General features: G+C 35.9%; 1 protein-coding gene and 1 pseudogene across 1 annotated transcript in view; both read right to left on the bottom strand.

Annotated features, from left to right (window-relative positions):
• ADAMTS19 (ADAM metallopeptidase with thrombospondin type 1 motif 19) overlaps window positions 1-25,561 on the bottom strand; it is a gene marked incomplete at its 3' end in the record, with an annotated part of 285,099 nt that overhangs the window by 121,064 nt on the left and 138,474 nt on the right. The window contains exon 8 of the mRNA XM_004384305.2: window positions 22,509-22,614. Within this exon, the coding sequence (XP_004384362.2) occupies window positions 22,509-22,614 (106 nt within the window). The remainder of the gene's footprint in view (window positions 1-22,508; window positions 22,615-25,561) is intronic.
• On the bottom strand, window positions 8,198-8,625 carry LOC105756697 (tropomyosin alpha-3 chain pseudogene; annotated as a pseudogene).

The raw sequence follows: 25,561 nt of genomic DNA, 5'->3' as shown, positions 1-25,561 counted from the left end.
GATTTTGTCCTTCCAGGTGCCATGACTTCAAAATGTACATGAAATAGTTGAACAGGCTTGTAATCATATTTCAAAGTAGACTCATCACATTTAATTGCTATCTAATTGAACTATATTTTCACATAGCTTATTTTAAAATAAAAATTCAAAACATCATGTAACAAAAAGGAAAAATATTCTGCTATGTTTATATCTGTACAGCCATAAAACCATGTTTTTTTAACATTCAGTCAAGTTGTTGCATTCCTTGACCCAAACTAATTTTTATTCTCTACTTCTGAGACTCTGTTACATTCTACTCTGGATATCAAGATGACTGTCCAATGGATGGGAATTTATACAACATATGTTTATTCATTTATAAAATTAATGTTTAAGTGCCTATAAGTACAATGCGCTCAGCTTTGTGCTGTGAGAGAAAAAATATATTAGACATTAATACTATTTCAGAGAGATTTTTGTCTAGTAGGGGACACTGAAAAGAAAACAAACCAAACCTGGTTGCCGTCAAGTCGATTCCGGCTCTTAGCGACCCTACAGGACAGAGCAGAACTGCCCCACAGGGTTTCCAAGGTGCAGCTGGTAGATTTGAACTGCTGACCTTTTGGTTAGCAGCCAAGCTCTTAACCACCGTGCCATCAGGGCTCCAGGAGGGGACATTAATACACTTATTTTTACACAAATAACGCACGCCTTCTACATCTGTATGTCAACTGCACCCTTCCCCCCAGCCCAGGTATTTTTATAAGTGCCAATATGCCGATTTATTTTTACACGTTGCTGTTAAAAAAAAAAAAAAAAAAAATTAGCATAGGGTGCTTAAGAAAATAAAATACCTCGTGGGGGGGGGGAGGGCATTTTTACATGTTGCTGTAAAAAAAATTAGCATAGCACTCTGAAAATACCTTGAGGCGGGGAGGATGCGGTTGGCAAAGAAATGTAGAAAGTCTGCATTATTTGTATAAAAATACAGTATATCTGTATCTATAAGTAAATATCAGTATAGATCAGAAATATATATAGATCAGCATATATCAGAAATCATAATAAAATGGTAAGTAATATTTGTTATAGAAAGTGCAAAAGAATTAAAAATGGAAAAACATTTGTAGCTCGACTTTCAGGTCAAATTTAACAAAGGTGATAGTATTCATCTCGGCCATTAGTGGAATAGAATTGGAATAGGTACAAATCAGTAGAGCTAGGTGTTGGAATTAGGGAAAAACATGAATAGACATGAAGTTTGGAAGGGTTTGCATTCATGAACTAGAGAAGTGGGAGATAAAGTTAGAAAGGGACATTGGGACTACCCTAGAAGAGTTATGAATCTAATGCTAAGGAATTTGGAGCTCATTTTTTAGGCAGTAAAATACAGATTCATAAACTGAGATTAGGACCATGATTCAGGAAGCTGATTAATGTGTGGGATCGATTGGAAAGATAAGGTACTGCAGACAGGGAAACCACTAAGACAGATACTGCAATAGTCCAAGCCTGTGGGACTAACATCAGAGGAAGTAGACAGATGTAATAGTTATTTCAGATGAAGTATGATTAGAATTTGGCAGCTGATTATGAGAGGAACAAAGAGAAGAAAGAGTTAAAGATGTTTCAGATGCCTCAACTGAAGGCCTGGTAGCAACAGTGGTGCCAATAACAAAAATACAGATGTCTAAAAGCAGCAGGTTTATAACCTGGCCCTACCCTCAATTCTATCCAGACACAATTTTCAGTGGAGTAAGTATGTAAATGTCATTGATTTCAAAGGCTTACTAGTCACAAGTATCTTCATTCTTGATACAATGGCAATGCTTAAGACATTAGCAGGTGCCCCAATATTTATGGCCTTCAAGAAGCTACCTTTGCATATTTATTGCCTCCTTAGCCTCTCAGATGTGATGAAACTCTTGAACTGCCAACTTAGTGAAGTAGCCTTGTCTCTATGCCAAAGCTTGGATTAGTCCTTTTCCCTTGGTTCGAAACACAAAAACAAAAAGCAAGACAAAAAGCAAGAATACATATGCATTTTTGGCCGTATCGAAAAACATTTCATGGTTTTATAATGACATGATTTATGAGTAATTTCTCCTGATTTACCCAATTTTATTTGCTTAAATCTCTATGAAGTAGGCAATCTAATTACTATATTAGATTCTTAATCAGTGGATAAATTGTATACAATTAATGCAGACTCCTTTAACTTCTGAGAATATAGATCTTTGCTAGAATTTTTTTCTTATTTTCTTTGTAAGTACACATTATTGTAAATGTGCTAAAATCAAATTATAAAAAACTGTACTATACAACAATTTCAAGACAAACATTTTTATCCTCAGCCTTGTGGTCCATGGCATTATTCCAAGAATATAACGTATCTTAAAAGGGTACTTTTTATAATGAGAAAAAGAAAGTGCTGAGCCATTAAACACTAAATCATCAGAAAATGTTTTTTTTTTTCCCTAATGTAAAACAGTGACCATAATCAAGTCCTATGATTATTTTTTATTGGCTACATATTTTTAAACAATGGGGCTAAATTAAGCAAGGTGGCAAAAGGTGAACTGTTCAACCATTCTAGTAATCAGAGAAACACAAATACAAAATGAATTATAATTGAAAATGTGCTATAAAAACTGGCAAAAAGAGCAGAAACTGTATAGTTTGGTGGAGGTCTTCTATTTCAATTTTGCCACGTTGCCCCCCCAAATAGTATTTATTATATGGTACCTTTCCACATCTTTTTCTGCTTATATCTGGATTTTTTTGCTCTCTCTTCCATTTACTTGTCTGCCTATTCAAGCACCTGTACAAACTGCTTTATCTACTATGATATATATTAACATCTCATAGCGCTCACTCTACTCTCCACCCTTTTTGAACATTTTATTGTGCTTTAGGTGATGGTTTACAAAGCAAATTAGTTTTCCATTCAATCATTTATATACAAATTGTTCCGTGACATTGGTTGTAATCCCCGCAATGTGTCAGTACTCTCCCTGTTACCACCTTAAGTTTCCCATTTCCATTCATCCGGTTCTCCTGCCCCTTCCTGACTTCTCATCTTTGCTTTGGGGCAGATGTTGCCCTTTTGGTCTCATATAACTGTTCCAAGGAGCACTTTCCTCATAGGTGTTATTGTTTATTTTATAGGGCCTGTCTATTATTTGGGTGAAAGGTTACCTCCAGGAGTGGCTTCAGTTCCATGTTAGAAGGTTATGTAAAGGCTATAGTCTCAGGGGTTCCTCCACTCTCTAGTGGACCAGTAAGTCTGGTCTTTTTTATGAATTTGAGTGTTGTTCTACATTTTTTTTCCCACTCTAACCGGGACCTTCTATTGAGATCCCGGTCAGAGCAGTCGGCAGTGGTAGCCGGGCACCATCTAGTTCTTCTGGTCTCAGGCTGGTGGAGACTGGTTCCTGTGGTGCATTAGTCCTTTGGACTAATTGCTTCCTTCACTCTCCTTTACTCTGTATGGAAAGAGACCAATAGTTGCACAAAGCTTTTAAGACCTCAGGCACTACTCACCAAAGTACGATGTAGAATACTGTCTTCTTGAACTATGTTATGCCAATTGACCTAGATGTCCCCGGAGCCTATGGTCCTTAGCCTCCAAGCCTAGTAACTCAGTCCTGTGAGGTGTTTGGTTATGTCTAGAAAATTTCCATGACTATGCCCCCCGTGTGCTCTATTATATTTATGAATATACATGTAGCACATACAAATATACATGCAGAAATATTCATACTCAAACCTATATATGCATGTGGATATACTCCCATACACTGTCCCACACTTTGAAGGATTGTATGTGTATATGTTATAATAGTTGCCTTTTACTCTTGCATACCTCTCAGTGTCTTCACTTGCCTTGGTCATGTTGTGCTGAGTTCCCTCTTACTATGTATTGCCTTTCCCTTCACAAAAGTTAACATGTCTATATAATGATTTTCCTTTTCTCTACCCCCAACCCTGGTAACCATCAAAGAACATTTCTTTCTGTGTTGAAACCTTTTCTTGACTTTTTATAACAGTGGTCTCATATAATATTTGTCCTTTTGTGAATGACTTATTTCACTTAGCATAATGTCCTCCAGAGTCATCCATGTTGTGAGATTTTCACAGATTCATCATTATTCTTTATCATTGTGTACCATTCCACTGTGTGTATGCACCACAGTTTGTTTTATCTATTCATCTGCTGATGGGCACTTAGGTTGTTTCCATCTTTTTGCTATTGTGAATAATGCTACAATGAACATGGGTGTGCTTTTTTTTCCCCTAAGTTTTTAAAGAAGCACCATACTGTTTTCCAAGGTGGTTATACCATTTTACATTCCCACCAGCAGTGTGTAGGAGTTCCAATCTCCCCACAATCTCACCAGCATTTGTTGTTTTCTGTTTTTTCTGATTAGTGCCATTATTGCTAAGGTAAGATAGTATCTCATTATAGTTTTGATTTGTATCTCTCTAATGACTAATGATCGCAAGCATCTCGTCATGTGTTTGTTAGCTGCCTGAATGTCTTTGGTGAAGTGTTTGTTCATGTCCTTTGCCCGTTTTTCAATTGGATTGTTTATCTTTTTGTTGTTGAGGCACTGAAATTTTCTATAAATTTTAGAGTTTAGACTCGTCAGATATGTCATACCTCAAATTTTTTCCCAGTCTGTAGGTTCTCTTTCTATTCTTCTGGGGAAGTCTTTTGATGAGCATAAGTGTTTAATTTTTAGGAGTTCCCAGTTATTTAGTTTATCTTCTGCTGTTTGTGCATTTTTAGTTATGTTTGATATTCTATTTATGCTATATATTTGGGCCCTAGTATTGTCCCTATTTTTTCTTCCATGATCTTTATAGTTTTAGGTTTTACATTTAGGTCTTTGATCCTTGTTGAGTTAGTTTTTGTGTATGGTGTGAGGTATGGATCTTGTTTCATCTTTCTGCAAAGGGATATTCAGTTTTGCCAGAAGCATTTGTTAAAGAGACTTTCTCTTCCTCATTTAATGGACTTTGACCCTTTATTGAAGATCAGCTGTCCATAGGTGGATGGATTTATTTCTGGGTTCTCAATTCTGTTCCATTGGTCTATGTGTCTGTCGTTGTGCCAGTACCAGGCTGTTTTGACTACCATGGCTGTACAGTAGGTTCTGAGACTCAGGAGTGTGAGGCCATCTACTTTGTTCTTGTTCAATAATGCTTTGTTTATCTAGGGCCTCTTTTCATTCCATGTGAAGTTGGTGATTAGTTTTTCCATCTCATTAAAGAATGTTGCTGGAATTTAGATCAGGATTACATTATATCTGTAGATCACTTTGGGTAGTACTGACATTTTCACAATATTAAGTCTTCCTATCCATGAGCATGGTATGGTTTTCCATTTATATAGGTCTCTTTTGGTTTCTTGCAGTAGTGTTTTGTAGTTTTGTTTTTATAGGTCTTTTACACCCTGGTTAGATTTATTCCTAAGTATTTCATCTTTTGGGAGATTACTGTAAATGGTATTGTTTTCTTGAAATCCTTTTTGGAGTTCTCTTTGTTACTGTAGAGGAATTCAGCTGATTTTTGTATGTTGATCTTGTACCTTGTCACTTTGCTGAATCCTTCTATCAGTTCCAGTAGCTTTCTTTTGGAATCACTGGGATTTTCTATGTATATGATCATATCATCTGCAAATAGGAATAGTTTTAATTCTTTCTTACCATTTTGTATGCCTTTTATTTACCTTTCTTGTGAGGACTTCCAGTACAATATTGAGTAAGATGGGTGATAAAAGGCATCCTTTTCTGGCTCCCGTTCTCAAGGGAAATAGTTTCAATCTCTCTCTGTTGAGAATAATGTTGGCTGTTGGTTTTGTATAAATGCCCTTAATTATGTTGAGGAATTTCCTTTCTAGTCCTATTTTGCTGAGAGTTTTTATCATGAATGGGTGTAGAACTTTATCAAATGCCTTTTCTGCATCAACTGAGATGATCATGTGACTCTTTTCCTTTGTTTTACTTAGGTGGTGGATTACACTGATTTTCTAATGTTGAACCATCCTTGCATACTTGGTATTAATTCCAGTTGGTCATGACATTTTTTTTTTATATGTTGTTGTATATTATTGGCTAGAATTCTGTTATAAATTTTTGCATCTATACTCATGAGGGACATTGGTCTATTCTTTTTTAGTGGTGTTCTTTGCCTGGCTTTGGTATCAAAGAGTTAAGCTGGCTACATAGAATGAATTTGGGAGTATTCTTTCCTTTTCTATGTTCTGAAATAGCTTGAGTAGTACTGGTAACAACTCTTCTCTGAATGTTTGGTAGAATTCTCCAGTGAAGCTGTTTGGGCCAGGACTTTTTTTTTTTTTTTAATGACTTTTTCAGTTTCTTCTTTTGTTATAGGTCTGTTCAGATTTTCTACCTCTGTTTTTGTTAGTTTGAGTAGGTAATGTGTTTCTAGAAATTTATTCATGTCTTCTAGTTTTAAAATTTGTTGGAGTATAATTTTTCATAATATTCAGTTGGATCTGTTGTAATGTCACCCATCTCATTTTTTATTTGGGTTATTTGCATTTTCTCCTTCTTTTCTTTTGTCAAATAGGCCAGTGTTTGGTCGATTTTATTGATCTTTTCAAAGAACCAACTTTTAGACTTGTTGATTCTTCCTACTGTTTTACTGTTTCATTTATTTCTGCTCTAATCTTTGTTATTTCCTTTCTTCTAGAGGCTATGGGCTTCTTTTGCTCTCTTTTACTATTTGTTTGAGTTGTAGGGTTAAAATATTGATTTTGGCCCTTTCTTTGTCTTCTTTTGTTTTTTTAGAGAGACTTGTTCTTTATTTCAAAAAGACACTTGTCAATATTCAGTATCAAAACAGTTGCACTATTGGTTTCTCTTTCTCCAAATTGGCCCCCAGAAGAGATCACACCAAAGAAGAGTACATTTTAAGCCAATAAGCTGCAGGATGCACACCTAACATATCTCACAGAAACCTCACTGAAAAGGGGGAACTGGGTGTGGAAAAGAATTTTAAAAGATCAGCACACTGCCAGTCTCCAGACTGTAGAGAGAACTCACAGTCAGATGGGGTGGCCAGTGCACCTCAACCCCAAAGAAGCAAAGTTTCAAAATAATATAAAATTTCAAAAAAAGTTTTGTACGTAACATGTTCAAAATTTCTCCAGCACTAACTGATACAAAGCACTTTGAGAGATAGCAGCTTCAGACCCGGAATAGGGTGACAAGATGAATTTCATACAGCTAAATCATTGGCAAAAATGTAACTTTCTTTTCTGTCTTTTTAACAGTGAGGCAGGGGAGAAAATAACTGGTTATCTCAATATAGGGGCACATGATCCATTCTGTGAGTAGTTGGGAAAGGGGTAGAGAAAGGATGGTACTTGGATTTGGTCTCAGACAGAGGTCTCATCATATTAATTTGTTTGGTCACTTCTGATGAAAAAAATCAAAATCAAAATCAACTTGCTCCAAGACACCTTAAAGCTGAAAGCCAGAATAGCGCTTTTAAAAATTTTTTTGGCTAACTCTTCCTGGAATCACCTTTCTGGTTTGGCTGGTGCTTTGTACAGAGCAATGAGGGTTCCCATAGTAGAGTCCTTCCCTTGGCTATGTTCAGCTCTCTGTAAGGCAGGGCCATACCTCTTTCCCTCCCGGTAGACCAAAAAAACCCATTGCCATCGAGTTAATTCCTACTCATCGCAACCCTATAGGACAGAGTAGGATTGCCCCATATGGTTTCCAAGGAGTGACTTGTGGATTCAAACTGCCAACCTTTTGGCTAGCAGCTGTAGCTCTTAACCACTATGCCACCAGGGCAATATGCATTAAGCTGAAAAGTTACCTTCCAAAAGTAAGAAAGGGATTAGATTGCTGCTTCAGAGCTGTGGAGCTATTTGGGATGTTTTACAAATGTTTGCTACAACAACAAAAAAGGTAATTACAAACATATACATCACAACACGCTTTTAAAGACACTTGCACTGTGTTCATGTTTCCTTAAATGTTGTTCCCAAAGGTGCTCAGTCCCTAGTCCAGTTGGAATCTCTAGGGAGAGGCTGAGATATTTTGGCAGGAAAAAAAAAAAAGACACGATTGGGGGGTAGGGTGGATGGAGAGAGGAGAAAGCAGCCTTCTAGTTAAAGATCTGCCCTCAGTTTAAAGGTCAGCTTCGGGCAGGCTGGCCTCAGGCAGAGTCTGGTTCAAGAGGAGGAGCAGCGGCACTTGCATTTCAGTTTATCTTCCAAATCATCAACTGTTTTTTCCAGCTTGGCTACCGATCTCTCAGCAAACTCAGCGTGGGTCTCTGCCTCCCTAAGTTTATCAGCAAGAATCTTTACCTCTTCCTTGTATTTGTCTTCTTTCGGGGAGTATTTTTCTTCAGCAGCGCTCATACACTTCAGGTTCTGGTCCATAAATCTGATCTTCTCATCCATCTCTTGGCAATGGGACTCTGCCAGCTCTGCTTGCTCCTCTGTGCATTCCAAGTCCCCTTCAATAATCACCAACTTACGAACCACCTCCTTGTACTTCCAATCTGCCTCTTCTGCAGTGTGCTTAGCTTCTTTGAGTTGGATTTCCTGGAGTTCCATATTTTAACTTTTAAGGCCCAGTTTTCAATAACTTTCATAGAGCTTAGTCTTTTTGGTTCCCCTTTGTAGGTGACAGTTCATTTTTCCCAAGCTGCTTTCAGGAGTTTTTCTTTGTCTTTGGTTTTAGAAAGATTGATTATGATATGTCATGGTGACTGTCTTTTGGGATCTATCTTGTATATGGTTTGTGAGCTTCTTGGAGATACCTTTTCATCTTTCATAATATTAGGGAAGTTTTCTGACAGCAAATCTTCAAAAATTCTCTCTGTGGTTTTTTTCTCCTTCTGTTCTAGAATTCCAATCATGCATAAATTGTTCCTCTTGACAGTGTCCTGCATAACTCTTAGGCTTTCTTCATTTTTCCTCATTCTTTTTTCTGATTATTCTTCAAGCAAATTAGTGTCAAGGGATTTGTTTCTATATTTCACTGATTCTGTCTTCCATTGATTCAATTCTACTCCTATGTTCTTCCATTGAGTTATCTATTTCTGAAATTTTGTCGTTAATCTTCCCGATTTCTAGTTGCTGTTGTTTGTATGGTATCTAATTGTCTATTTCGTCATTTTGTTCTTGTATTGTTTCACTGAATTCTTCTAGAGTTTTGTGCATGTTTTTCTTGATTTTTTCCATGTTTTCCTTGATCTCTTTCTTGATATTCTGGAAGGTTCTATATATAAGCCTTTTGAATTTCTTGTCAGGTAGTTCCATTACCACTTCTTCCTCAGGAAGATTTTTCTGGCCCTTTATTTTCATCCTTTGCTTGAGTCATCTTGTTCTGCTTCTTTATGTGATTTGATAGTGTCTGCTATATCTGAGGCATTAAGATGTTATATTTATTGATTGATTGTATGTTTGTTTGCTGCATCCTGATCTTTTGTTTTGTTTTGATATATACAAGTGGGTGGTGTGGATCTGCTACGCATCCATCTAGCAGCACTGGAGCACTCACTACCTGGCTCCAGGTGGGAAGGACAGCTGCTGGCATTATGGGCGTGGTTCTCTTTTCGCTGGTCGTGTGGGGCTCTTGAGGAAGGGCTGGGCAGGCATTGGCTGCTGTCATCAGTCCAATGGTGCACGAATGGGTGATGGCATTCATTGACTGGGTGGGGTCGCAATCAGGGAGCAAAGACAGGTAGACTGGGTCACCAGAGCAGTCCCACACTGCTCAGGGGACAGGACAGCAGGTGGGGGGCCAGGGGGGCCTGGGATGGGTCACCAGTGTGTTTCTGCACAGCTCAGAGGGGTGGCTCTGCAGGCAGGTTGTCAGAGCAGTCCCACACTGCTTGGAGGGGTGGGGTGGCAGGTGGGGTGTGGGGTTGCTAGAGCAGTCCTGAGCTGCTCTGAGGGGCAGGTTGAGGGGTGAGGAGTGGGGGTGAGTGGCTGGGAGCTTTGCAGCCACTGCCACTTGGCAGGATGGTGAGGGAGATGGCATATGGGGCTGGGGGGGATATAGGGGACCCTCAGGCTGTGTCCCTGGTGGTTGGGTTGCAGGAATTGGGGGTTCAGGTGGGTGGGGGGAGGGAGAGTATGCTCCTCAGGTCACCAGGTAAGGGTGCCTGGGGGCTTCCCATTGGCTGTAGTTAGCAATAGGGACTTGGCCTCAATAGGGGGAGGATGAGGGGCTGCCCATGGTCCAGTCGGGTGAGAGATCTGATAACACTCTGTGGATCTATCACTCTATGTGAGTCACCTAACCCCAGTGGTCAGGGACCGCCACTAGCGAGCCGCCCTGTCCCTGGGTCCCATCTCACTGCCTCTTCCGCGGACACTGGGATCCCTGGAGCTCTCACCCTCCCTCCTTCACCCTTCCTCCCTATGTCCAGTTCATGTCCTGCTCAACCTGCTTGACTCTGGGTAGGTCATTGCAGTTTCTCTGTCTCCTGTTGGGGATTCCATGAAGTTGTCTTTCTGTACTCCTCACACAGGATCTCTATTGGCTTTGCCTCTGTGCTGGGTTGGCTGGCAGGGCCCCTCCTTTCTGTTATCGATCAGTTTCTTCTTCCAATTGATGTTCGATCTAATTCATTATCCTTTCATTTGACACTAAGGGTTCCACGGCTTTGCTGAAGACGGACGACAAGGTGAGTCTCAGTAAGACACTATCTTGTCTCCTCCCTGACTTTGTTTTTTTTTTACAAGAATTTCCTATGTTCATCTTTCTACGTGAATTTTAGAATGAGACTGCAGAATAAAAGAAAAGAAAAGAAACAACTACATATATAGTTATCTAATACAAATCACGGGTTCAGGAAAACCACAACACATATAAAAAACATGAACAATTCCATTGAAGATTTCTCTCAGCCTTCCTGTCAGAGCTCAGGCCTCTGTCTGCTATTTGTGTGCTATTTTAGAAATCCTTTTCAGGCCTGAAGTCATAAAAATAGTTCCATAGATTTTCTCTTAAAATTATTGTCTGTCATATTTCTCTTTATTTTTATCTGGTATTGATTTGTATACATAGTCTGAATAAAATGTTCAATTTCATTTTTATACATGTGGATAACAAATTTGTACTATCATATTTTTTAAAAATAGTCTTTTCTCCATTGGTCTGCAATATCACCTTCATCATACATCAGGTTTTTATGTAGGCACGGGATTGTCTTTGACTCATCATTTTGTTCTATGTTTCCAGTTGTCTATATCTGCCACGGCAGTAGGTATATCTGCCACAAAAGTCAAACCACTTTCGTTATTATAATTTCATTATGGGTCTTGATTTCTATTAGGGAAAAACTTCATGTTATTCTTCTCTTCATTTTCCTCTGCTTTAACCTCCACCTTTATCTCTTTCTTCTTCAAGAATGTTTTGTCTATTTATTGGCTATTTGTTCTTTTATATAAATTTTAGAAATCTCTGCTGATTTCCTTAAAAAAACAAACAAACCTGAGAATATATTTACTGGAATTTCCATGAAAATTTATTTACAGCAGAGTTGAGACCTTTATGATATTACAATCCTCTACCCTTGGCAGATGGTGTATTTTCACTGATAGAGGTTTAATTTTAAGACGTGTATACTTCCCTAAAGAATCCCTGGGTGGCACCAACAGTTAAAAAATTGACTACTAACCAAAAGGTTGGCAGTTCAAACCCACCCAAAGGTGCCTCAGAAGAAAGGCCTGGAGATCTGCTTCCAAATAATCAGTCACTGAAAACTCTATGATGTGCAGTTCTACTCTGCACAAATGGAGTCATCATGAGTTGGAACTGACTCAACAGCAATTGATTTTGTTTTTTGGTTATGTTTTTCTGTATTTTGTTAAATTTATTCCTAAGTACTATACATTTTTTATTTCTACAGTAAAAAGTATCCTCTTTTTTAAATGACATTTTCTATTGTAGCTGATAGTTGATTTTATGGCTATTTATCTTATATCCAATAATCTTAATAAACTCATGGATTAATTCCATTTTTTTGCCTTTATATTATGTTTTCATGTAGGCAATCATAATATTTTCAAAAATATCATTTGTTTCTTCCATTCTAATTTTTATGCCTTTTATTTATTTTTCTGTTATGCTGTACTTGTTTGTACCCCTAGTACATATAAAAGCAAGTATAGTGAAATTCTTGTTTTCTTTAAAAATTCTATAGAGGGTGTTACCTTTGTTTGTTTATACACTGTTGTTTAATTTTGAAATGTGTCATTTTCACATCATTCTCAGATGAGACTGTACTGTAATATTCTTTCTTCTTCATAATTTTTTAAAAAAAATTTACATTAATACTGGACTCTAATGAATTGCATGGTGTTTCTTCGTTTCCATTTTCAAGAAAAATTTGATTAATATTGGAATTATGCATTTCTTGAACTTATTAAGCACTCAGCTGCTAACCAAAATGTTGGCAGTTCGAACCCACCAGCTGCTCCACAGGAGAAAGATGTGGCAGTCTGCTTTCATAAAGATTACAGCCTTAAGGACTGTATGGGATAATTCTACTGTGTCCTATGGGGTTCGCTATGAATTGAAATTGACTCGAAGGCAATGCGTTTGTTTTTTTGACTACTATTCTGGACTAGTGTTTTATTTTTGGAAAGTATCTATAGTACTGATATAATTTATTTAAGTGGTTATAAAACTTTAGACTGTCTCATTATACTTTATCAGAATTTTTCCATTTTATCTGTTTTAAATTTTGATATAAAAATACTCAATGTATTTTTTCCCGTTGCCATCGAGTCAATTCTGACCTTAGTGATTTAAAAAATATTTTCTGTATATATGTTATGCTCCATTTTTTTCATTTCTAATACTGTTTAATTTTGCTTTTTTCCTAGGTCAATCTTATGTTTGTCAATTTTACTTGCATTTTCATAGATCTAATTTTGTCTTCGTTCTCAATTTCTATTGCATTTTTTCTATCGCATTAATTTCTACTTTTATGATTTCTTCCATCTAATTTATTTTGCTTTGATTTGTTGTTATTTTTCTAGCTTATCATTTTGGAAATTCAGCTCATTAATTTTCATTATTTTTTATATTTGTACTTAAAGATACTCATTTCTCTCTATGAACAGCTTTACTGGCATGCCACAAGATTTAAAATAGCTTTTCAAATGGCTTTTTAAATTGCTAAAATCTGTTGCTGAGTCCTTCCAATGAGTTTTTTAATTTCAGTTATTATACATTTTGGTTCCAGTATTTCTGTTTGGTTTCTTTTTATAGTGTGTATTTGTTTATATTATCATTTTGTTCATGCATTGTTCACTGATTTCCTTTAAGTCTTTGTATTTTTCTTCAGTTCTTTGGGCTTGTTTAATACTGTTGTATTATATTCTTCCAATCTGTTCATTTGCTTCGCTGCCATAGAGATGAATTCTCTCCCTTCATCTTGTTCTTTTGAATGGGTCGTCATTTCCAGATTTTTTTATGTCTTTTTATTTTTTGTTGAAACCAGAACATTGCTAACTTTCTTAGTTCACCCATGTACACAATGTTTACAGAGTACTAAGTTCCACAGGAAACTCTTAGGTGGACACAGTCTTCAGACTTTGTGAGATCTCTATTTTAGGTCGGACTGAGGTTTCAATCTTTCCGCACCTCCCATATCGAGCACAAAGCACACACTGATCAATGTATCCTCAATAGGGTACAAGCTTTAGTCCTTGCTCCTTTCCCTTCCTTGCTCTGTGAAGTCTCTGATATAGGACGGACTGAAGTCCTAGTCCTTTGGTCCACACCCAAGGTGGTCAGAACATATACCCTGTGCAGTCCACCAGGAAGATATGTCCTATTTACCATGGGGCCAGAGATTATTTCCCTTCTTACTGAAAAGGAGAGCCATAGGTCAAGTGGGGCTGCAGCTCTGCTGCATGAGAAGAGAGGGTGGGCCAGGGACAACCCTGAACAGTCTGCAAGAAAAGTCTGTCCTGTTTAACCTGAAGCCAGATATCAGGGCCTCTCTTAGTGCACAGGAGACACCTGTGGGTCTACTGGGGCTGTGGCTGCAGCTCCACTGCAGCTGTCCATCCACCATGCTGGAAAGGGAGTAGGGAGGGACAATGGAAAAAACACTTTTCCTAACTGTATAAGAAACACCCTTACTTTGTTTCAGTTTGTGTCTCCTTGCTGGCATCTTTTGCCTCCAAAGTTCTTACAAAATTGAGTATAGATTTCTAGCTGATTTTCTTGGTATTTATATGTGGTGGGTCAAGATCCTAGACCTACTCATGCTACTGTCTTTCTAACATCCTCACTTTCATAAAACTTTACTTATAACTTATTAAAAATCACATGCAATATCAGAAAACATTCTAAACAATTTTAATAGGTATACATCCTGTTTTTGAATACAGTGGCACTGACATTCTATGCTTAAGAATGTTTTACTAGGATAATTACGATACTAAAGCATTTGCTTATTTAGTACATATTCATTGAACATCTAATATGTACCATACCATACCATACTCATTGCCATCGAGTTGATTCCAACTCATAGCGACCCTATAGCACAGAGTAGAACTGTCCCATAGGGTGTCCAAGGAGAGGCTGGTGGATTCGAACTGCCTTTTGGTTAGCAGCCGTAGCACTTAACCACTGCACAATATGTACCAGGCACTATCAAATGCATTAGGAATACCATGATAAGCAAAAATAGTCATGTTCATTACCCCTTCGAGCTTACAGCCTAGTGAAGTATACGTATACCTAATCAGATGAACGAATGTGCATATATAAAGGAGGTGGTACCATTACAATGTTTAATACAGAGATTGACATACACAGAACAATTTATAAAGGCTTTCTTTAGGAAATAGTTATTGAGCTGATATCTGAATTAAGAGCAATAGCAGATGGGAAAGAAGAGCATTCTAGGTAGAGGTAGAATGTGGCAATGTCCTGTGGTGTAAAGAAGCATGGTATGTGAGAAACAGTGTAGGAAGTCTAGCATAGCAGCAGTGCTGAAAATGAAAGGGAGTATGGTGTGAAGTATGTCTGAAGAGGAAGGTGGGGACAGAAAATCCAGGACCAATCCAGAAATAAATTGAATAGAGTTAAGTTAGCTAGATGTTTTCTTCGGCATTTCTCACATAACACAGTAATTAATAACATGGACTTTGGAATTAGACAAATTTGGCTTCAAATGTCCACTCAAGCACTTTTCAGCTGTGTGAGGTTTGGCAATCATCACCTCTAAAATGGAGCTAATGTTATTGCCTTCCTTCTTCAGGTGGGAGCAGAAATCTTTGGTACTAATGTGCTAAGCCAGTGCCAAGCTTTGCTGTCCAATAAATCTCCAGATTTAGCAAGATGACAAAAAGCTTGCAGAATTATGTTATTAATGATTATATGATAAATTATTATTTTCCTGATAATTTAATATTTTATAATAGCTAAGACCTGGGGCTAAATATTCAGAAAATGTTAGCCAATACTAAAGGGGCTATTTTACTTTTAGTTGTGAAATCCACAAAGAGGTCTGAATTATATGTGGCCATAAAGAAAAAAAGATATGGTATATATATAATCTAAAGCATCGTTCAATATTTTACAACAGAACAGCTTTTATTATTTGAAATGCATTGCATCACAGAATTTTTGTTTAAAAATATTCCACAAATACATGAGGACAGAAATACATATTGCAAGCACAGATCACCTTTCAAGCTAAAAATAAATAAAAAAGACTGTTCTGCAGCAACTCGAATGCAACTTCCTAGAGCAAAGCTGACTTAGCATGATTGAAGGGCTACAGTATCGGTGTTCTGGAACAGGGCTGTTCTGAAGATGGTCTGCATGCTGGCTGTCATTAGGTGAACTCTTTTGTTACTGATTTCCATCTAGATAAGTAGCTGATGCCAGAATGTAAATCAGTTTGGTTCACCTAACATTTAAATTTTTTTTTTTTCATTTCAAGATTTTCTCAATGAGGAAAACAATGTTTTATATGCTAGCAAAGTTCTTTATCTCATTACAGACCATACTTTGAGTAGTAAGATCATTTACTGAGCAGCCAGTGAGAAATACAAATTTAACAGCTAGAACTTTACTATGTATAGTATAATAAATCCTAGATAACTTAAAGTGTTAGCTGGCCAAAAATAAAACAAAATATAAAACAATTTGACAAAATTGCAGTTGTTTCTTTAATTCTGGAAAGACAAAGGCCTTTTAATTACAAATCTATACAAGAAATTATAAAAGAAAATGATAAGAGATTTGACTACAGGCATTCCCCAGATTACAAATGAGTTCCGTTCCTAAATCTGTCTTTAAGTCAAACTTGTATGTAAGTCAGAACGGTTAGGTACGGTTTGTGTCTAATGCCAGTTATTCAAATGTCTGTTTTAGTATATAATATATAGTGTAACTTTATATGCATAAAAAAATTAAAGAAACACTTTCAGATACACTAAAACATCTGTAACGTAATAATACAGCAATAACAATAATGCTTTGATGCACACTGCAAAGTAGTGCCCATCTGTGATTACAAACCACTGTATGTACCTCACATTTTTAATGTAATAGGCTTTATGGGGGTTGGTCTGTAACTACGGGTTGTACATAAATCAGATATTTGTAACCCAGGGACTGCCTTATTTTAAAAAAATAAGTAAATCAGAAGTATTTAAAAAAATTAACTCAAAAGAACTAGGAAAATATTTACAATATATTTGATCTTTAAGAATGTCCTCCATATATAAAAAAGTTCTGAAAAATCAGTCTCTATTAGCTTCAGTTTCCTCATGTATAAAAGGACAATAACAACAATACTTAACTCAAGATTTAGATGTATGACATTGAATTAGATATGAATACACAGTGTTTAGCATGATGCCTGCCAATAAAAGAAGACAATATTATTTTTCTTAGATAGCCTTTGTCAAACTAATATAAAATACACCTAATCTAACTTGTCAGCTATCTTGTTATCAGACATTTCTCATTTATGACAACAGTAAAAACTCTACTATCCAATTATTTTGTGCATTAATGTCTTACATCTGGCAGTAACGAACACTGAGGTGCGAGGCAAGAGTAATGCTCGCTGTGACAGTTAAGGTTATGTGTCAACTTGGCTGAGCCATGACTCTCAGTGGTTTTGCAGTTATATAATGATGTAATTTGGCAGTTATGCAATGATGTAGTCATCCATTTTTGCATAACGCCAATTTTCGCATAATGACCTGGTCTTTCGAACCTAACCATGTCGTTAAGTGGAGTGGGTATATGAGACTTTGAAACTTTAAATATATTGTGTAAATGTTCAGTAAAAGAGTAACTCAGTAGGTCTAGGTTGTTCAAACCCTGCACATTCCAAAGAAAGGTTCTGCCTTTGCCCAGCTCCTGGGATATAACATCTAAGCCCTTAAAAAAATCTGCCTGCTAAAAGTATCTTTGTTTACCTGAGGGCCTTGGAGTATGCCAGACAGTGCTAATAATGTGATTCATGGAGAGGGAATTAGTCCACATGGTATTAGCTTGACCTCTGGAAGATCTGAAGACTGAAGGTCAGTCACACAGGTGATCAATCATGCCTATGTGACTGACCCCCAATTAAAACTCTCAATACCAAGGCTCATATGAGCTTCCTTGGTTAGCAATACTCCATGCGTGTTTTCACACACTGGGTACAACACACATCATTGTTGGATGAATTAAGTGTGTCTGCACAACTCCACTGGAAACTTGTACTTGTGTCTCCACTGGACACTATAATAACAATTAATATATTAGTGACAAATTATTACTTGGAATCAAAGTAAAATCTCTTTAATAATTTGTTTTTCATGAAGATCATATAAAATATATAGACTACAGTGAATGCATGCATATATACATACACATTCAACAAACCCTATAAAAATCATTAATCATACTCTAAGCTATTTTTGGAGCCCTGGTGGCACTGTGGTTAAGTGCTACGGCTGTTAACCAAAAGCTCAGCAGTTAGTATTTTTATTCATAAAAATAAAGCTTTATCTATCATAGTAAATTAATGAAGATCACATTTGTATTTCATAAGTATATATTAATTCAGCTCTACCAACAAAAAAAAATGCCCTTGTCAAAATTTTTGACTGCAAGGAAAATAACTGCACTATTATTTAGAAAGAAAAATAACTTTAAGAAAGAAAGCAAAAAAGTTGGTATAAATCATTTATTTCCTCATTCTTGCTGTACATTCTAATTTACGCTTTGTATATAATTACATAGGAGTCCCTGGGTGGCACAAATGGTTAAGCACTAGATTACTAACTAAAAGGTTGGTAGTTCAAACCCACACAGAGATGCTTCAGAGATAGACCTGGCGATCTGGAAAGGTCACAGCCTTGAAAACCCTATGGAGCAGTTCTACTCTGAATACATGGGTCACCATGAGTTGGAATTGACTCAATGGCAACTAACAGCAACAACATACAATTATATATAAGTTTTTTTTAATTGCTAACTTTCTAAAGGAAAAATTCAAGGCATTTTTTTTCTGACATTTTTTAAGATTCCTTTGCAGGAGTGAAAGAGAAAATTTTTGTTCTCTTCAATGCCTCATACTCTCACCACCAAGAATGTTTTTTTTTTTTTACTTGGTGGCCCAGTATTGATTTTTCAGCCACATGTGGAGTTGCTTTGGGAATTTTTAGGAATCAAATTCAAATCAATAAACATAAATACACTCATCCCAAATCAGTTTAGGAACATTTCATATGTGGTTATAAAGGTATTGTATTATATATATTATATTATATTATATTATACATTGACAAGTATAAATGAAACCATTCTGCCATTCTAAAATTGTGGGTTGCAGAATTATATGATTCAATTTCTGACAAAATTAGGAAATATATTGGCAGAAGTTATAGTTTGTTATTAGGTTCTAGAAGATATTTCCACTATATAATTTAAGCAAAAAAAAAAGAAAGAAATATCCCTCCCCAAAAAAGAAAAAAAATTATGAATTTAAGTTTTATTTAAGTAGCTGACTTTTAATCATATCTCTACGTAAAAGTGCTCTTGATTTTTTGTGCCAAATGGGATCTATAGATATAATTATCTAACCTCTATGAAAACTTTCCCTATTTCAGAGGCTATGAGCATATGAAAAAAAATTTTTTAATTTCTTCATCATATACTGGAAGATACAGTTTTTATAAATGAAATTCCTTATGTTTGTTTTTTATAAAGATGGCATTATTCTCACTGCTCTTGTCTCTCACTATCTAGCATCAAGAAAACACTATCCTCTACATTTGAGACAAATACTGCTTACTGGTAAGGAGAATTTTTAGTAACTAAGTAATTCAATATATATCTCATGTACTAGTCTTCATCCATCCAACATTACACATACATTTGGCAAATCTCTATTGATTTTGGCTACAGCTCTATAAAAGTCTACCAAAATAATATTTTAGTACAATTTTAGTCATTCCAACCTGAGTTCCTGGTTATAAACCAATGTTTCTACTACACAAAGCTGAAGTAGACTGCTTAAATTACTTAGTTTTTTGTTTAAGTAGTTATAGCTTCTGGACTGAGACTTTGGGTATTCCTAAATTAACTCGTATTATTGTTGATTCCTTTAGTTGGTGTTTTTCCTACATTTTAGCATATAACAGAGATAGAAGAAATTAATTTTACATAACTGATTTTAAAAAGTAGACCCACTTTTTAAAGTAAACCCTCTACTAGGCAGAATACTTGGTGAAATTATTTAATGTCCATTCCATGAAAACATACTCAGATTGCTTGGATATCAAGTTGTTATTACATGTTAAAAGTATAATTATAATTATTCCATCAATAAAAAGTACAATCATAATTATTCAGAAACTTGAATATATTTTCTGGGAATTTTGTTTATAATTAACTTGTACTTACCTTCTTAAAATATTTGGTAAAAACTTTTTATTTCCTCTAAACATTATTCTCAGCACTTTTCTTTCAAAGGATGCCCAAAGTTTTTCCTAATAGGAATAAGCTGAAATTATCTTTAAATTGTAGAACTTGTATTGTAATTAAGAATCTGAGTCCTATCAATCCTGGACTTCAATACTGAAGGAGATTATTGCATACTTTCCCTAAAGGATAATGATTTAAGCACATTTATTTTATTTACTTACGTATTTCTTTATTATTATTATTATTTGACATAACAAACTCCTTGCATTCTAGAGCAGTCAACTGAATACTGAATGCCTGAATGGGAGAAAATGAAAGTATGTCTGTATCTACACATTTAAGAACAATGACATCAAAAAGTCAATCACTGTTGATAATGTTCTATTTCTTGGACCGGGTTCAGTAAACGGTTATATTCAACTTTTAATAACTCATTGAATTGTATAATTACAATTTGTCACTTTGCTGTACTTGTGTTTAGCTGAATAAAAATAAGTTTGTTTTTTAAATCAAACCACTGTCATGTTGTTTATAAACTGTTTCTTCTAAGCTTTCTTGTACCAACCAGATTCAACTGCAAGCTCAACTTTTACTCACTTGTCTATAGAGTCCAGGCATATAATCAAAATGAACTGAGCTAGGTGTAAAATACTAGATAATGCTGTGGCCTGGAACGAACTGGGGAGAATGAACTCAGTCTAAAGGCAACAGACACTAACTACTCAGCTCCAATGAATGATTGCCATATGGGACTGCAGTTCACTGTTTACGGATCCAGAAATCTTTATTTTCATGCCAAGTTTATACTTTTTAATATTGGGAATTAATTCAAATTTTTAAACACTGCTGGTCAAACTACATATATCTTTGACCCAAGAAGCCTCCATAAGGATCACCTCCCCAAGTAGGACCTCACTAAATCTTAATCCAATGAGAATACATTTTATTTATACTGCTCTTATAGTTAGCAAGTGGGGAAGCCTAGAGCCAAAACTAACTGATTCCACAACTCATGCCATTTCTATCATAATATACTGTCTGTAAATATGGTTAAACACTCAGCTACTAACTGAAGGTTGGCAGTTCAAATCTACCTAGAGGCACCTTGGGACACAGTTCTGGTGATCTAATTCTGAAAGATCCCAGTCACTGAAAACCTATGCAGCAGAGTTCTACTCTGAAACCTGTAGAGTCACCAAGAGTCGGGATCGACTATACAGCAACAGGTAATTGGTGGTATGTAATTTGAATCCCTGATCAACTTCACAACAAAGATGCTATCCTCATTTTACAGATGAGGAAACTAAGGCTCAAAAGTATCAGATAATCTATTGCGGAAATTCAGAACAGCATGTCCTGAGTTGAAATGCGTGAGTTCAAATCCTTGCTCCACCACTTACTATTTTCATAACTTTGGCATGGTAACTTATCTCTTCTGTGCCTCAGTTTCCTCCCCTGATAAATGAGTACAACTAAGCCCTGGCGGCACAATGGTTAAGCGCTTGGCTACTAACCAAAATGTCAGTGGTTAGAATCCAGCAGCCACTCCATGGGAGAAAAGACCTGGCGATCTATTAAGAGATAACCCAAAAAACCAAACCCGTTGCTGTCTAGTTGATTCCGACTCATAGTGATCCTATAGGACAGAGTAGAAGAATAGAACTTCCCCACAGGGTTTCCAAGGAGTAGCTGGTGAATTCGAACTGCCGACCTTTTGGCTAGCAGCCGAACTCTTAATCACTGTGCCAACAGGGCTCCACTCCAAAGATTACAGCCTAGGAAACCCTACGGGGTAGTTCTACTCAGTCATACAGGATTGCTATGAGCAGAATCGACTTGACGGCACACAGTAACAACAACAATAGCTCCACCTCACAAGATTGTTGTGAGAATGTATAAAGCACATAGTTCCGAGCCTGGCCCATAGTAAGTGTTTGTAAGTATTGTTATTGGTAATTATTATTGCTACTATTTACAGTGTCTCTAAAGTGAGAATAAAAGTAACTACCTCTCCATGCTTTTTGTATTAAACTATTTCATGTAAAATGCTTAGAACTGTGTCTGATACATAGCTCATTACATGCAATTACACATCCAGCTTAGTTCTCTGTCAAGCACATTTACTCCTAAACTGTGCAGCTTAATCCCTTTACTCTGTGCCTGGTAATAACAAACAGGTACTATTATAGGCTGTAAGTATTTTCACTTGTACAAGTATTTTCTTTAAAGGTTTCCTTGAAAAAAATACACGGCTTTGTAGTCTCATGACTACTGCAATATTTATATTACTTGGAAATACCTAATAAAATTAAAAAATCATGCCACGTAATGATTGTCCTGATGAGAATTTTAACAATGTAATGAGATTTTATTAAGAGTATCAGGAATGGTTATCACATTCAAAAAACACTTCATATTTAGGTGTTCTCCTCTTCCTGTTTCCACAGTTTTTCAAAAACTCTAAGTCCCTCCCCCAAAATATAAAAAAGATATGCATAGAGTACCATAACTCAAATTACAAAGTTGCATGTTAATATACTAGCATAGCCACAATTTACTTACTTGTGACCCATTTCATGAGCAATCGTAAATGCAAGATTCAGGCCATTGTCTTCAGCAATGATACATTTTCTTTTTTCACTACACATTCCACTCAAGTAAGCGATACCTAGAAAGCATAAACATTAATTACCATATATTGCATTTCAAACTGCATACGTTTAAATTAGGAATTATTAGTGGGAATGAAAATGATAGTTATTTTCACTCAAATAAGGCAAAATTAAACTGTGATATCTAGTCCTTAAACACAGAAATTTTAAGAGAACATACATATGTACAAATCAATCACCTTTTAACATTCTTTTCAATTTCATATTTTAGATGAAATTATTTTTCTACTTACCCAATTCTCAAAAAGCATACTGTAGGAATACATTTTTAATACCACTTTTCATTATCATTAAGACTAAAGAATAGTTGTAACTTAGAAAATATAAATCGAAAAGCACTGATTATATTATTTTTCAATTCTTGTGAATCACTTAGTTTCAAAGAAATACCTATAAAACAAAATAAATTACATGTATGATATTCTCAGATTTACATTTATAGTTTGAGTTTACAAAATTCTGAAATTTTATTTCATTAAATATTATTTTAACTAATGTGACATAAAAACTATCTGTGATACTGGTAAGTTGAAAGTGTTTCCTTTGAAAATTTCTTGGCTAATAAGTCTGCATATAGTACAATAACTCAAATTACAAAGTTGCATGCCAATACACTAGCACAGTGTATTAGCAGAGTCTGCAGAGTATGATACTGAAGAATTTTTTAATGATAAAAATTCAGCAAGATAGTTGGTCTTTTGGTTTAAAGTATCAGTAAAGACGTTAATATCTGAAATCATTAATACTTTTAGTCAAAGTTTCTTCATGTACTATGTTACTAATTAAAACGTATTCCTGAATAAATATCATTTAAAAAGGAATCCTAGCAATATGATTAACATAATCAATGTCACTGAATTGTACATGTAAAAAACAAACTGGCAAATGCTGGGTTATATACATTTTTGCCAGAATTTTAAAATTTTTTTCAAAAAAAAGGAATTCTAATCTTATGAAGGTAAGTTTTAATGTTATTTGCAAATAACAGCAGTTATTATAATAATATCTAGAATTTATTAAATTCATTATATGTTCTCAAATTCTCATATTCTTATAAAATACATGTTTTAAGTTCATTTTATGGATGAAGCTATTAAGGCCTATACTGATGGAATGTTTTATCAGAGATAACAATTAATAATAGAATAGGGATTTCAATCCAGCTTTGTCTGGCACCTAACATTAACTTTGCTTTTGGTAATCACTTGGTGTAGAGCTGCCTCTGGTTAGAGATGGTTGGCTAACTGCTTGTGACCCTTTTTCTCTCTCTGGAAACTTAAATAATGGTAAGAAGTTTAAAATGAAAAAGAAGAATAAATTTCCTTGTCCATGTTTTGAGAACACAGAAGATAAATGGAGTTATATGAAATGATTTAGAGGAAGCCACAGTCTAAATGACAGGAAAGAGGGATTTGCTATGAGAAGAGAATTAATGAGTGTGGCAGAACCCCAGAGAGTTCAAAATTGAGGTGCACAGGGCATTGCTGGATGGCTGAAAACTGGGAGGTTAGTTGAAAATATATATAAAACCCTAGGTATGGATTGAATGTTTGTTGTTATTGTTAGATGCAGTCAAGTTGGTTCTGACCCATAGCAACCCTGTGTACAACAGAACGAAACATTGTCCATTCCTGCACCATCCTCACAATCATTCTTATGTTTGAGCCCATTGTTGCTGCCACTATATCAATCCATCTCATGGAGGGTCTTTCTCTTTTTTGCTGACCTTCTACTTTACCAAGGATGATATCCTTCTCCAGTGACTGGTCCCTCCTGACAACGTATCCAAAGTATGTGAGACGAAGTCTCACTATCTTCACCTCCAAAGAGCACATGGATTGAATAGTGTCCCTCAAAAAAATGTGCTGAAGTCCTAAACTCTGTTCCTATGAATTTGACCTTGTTTTGAAATAGGGTTTTTGAAGGTTAACATAAGGTCATACTAGAGTAGGGTAGGTCCTAATCTCACATGACTCCTGCCCTTATAAAAAAGGAGAGCAAACACGGAGATACAGACAAAGCAGAAGAGATAACTCATGAAGATACATCTACAAGCCAAGGATTGTCAGGAGCCACCAGAGGCCAGCAGAAAGGCATGGAACGTTTCCTCTCACACAGCCCTCTAAGGAATCAACATCTTGATATCCTGATTTGGACTTCTAGCCTCCAGAACAGTGAGATATTAAATTTCTGTTCTTTCAAGTTGCCTACTTTGTGATATTTTGTTATGCTAGCTCTAAGAAACTAAGACACATCTTCAAGCTGAATGTCAAGGCCTGGTATCAACTGGCCTATCTGGAAAATGGAGATACATTCTTTAAGGAAAATGTGGTATAAACATGTTATTTTTAGAAATATAACTATAGGAAGAAACAGCCAAGAGTTGAAATAAACATATAGATATTACTTTCACTATATATGTACAAGTTAAAAAATAGATCTTGTAGAAATTTCACATCTACAAATAGATGAAAGGACTTCTTTATGAATGGATGGATGCATGCTTATTAAGACAAATGAAATTATTCCAAGGTTAAATAAAGATAAAGGAGGAAGGGAAGCTAAAGGTAGTGAAAAAAGCAGAGGGGTTGGAGAAGGGAGAAGAGGAAGACAGTGAGGAGGAGTAAAACACATTCCTTTGTATGGTTAAGGCATTTTCTCTTCTTTAGTTACATGAAACTACAAACGAAAAAGAAATCTTCAAAAAATTCTTACAGATCATGTGAGTTTTAAGAGACCTAAGACATGTACTTATTAATAAAAAACAGAAAAAAAAGATTTTGGGATAATTGTGACAATAACCCTTGTTTTGTAATCAAAGGGTGTTTTAGTTATCTAGTGCTGCTATACAGAAATACCACAAGTGGATGGCTTTAACAAAGAGAAGTTTATTCTCTCACAGTCCAGTAGGCTGCAAGTCCAAATTCAGGGCATCAGCTCCAA

Source organism: Trichechus manatus, unplaced genomic scaffold, assembly GCF_000243295.1.
Source record: "Trichechus manatus latirostris isolate Lorelei unplaced genomic scaffold, TriManLat1.0 scaffold00121, whole genome shotgun sequence".
Classification (NCBI taxonomy): domain Eukaryota; kingdom Metazoa; phylum Chordata; class Mammalia; order Sirenia; family Trichechidae; genus Trichechus; species Trichechus manatus.
This window is presented reverse-complemented; position numbering and strand designations above follow the sequence as displayed.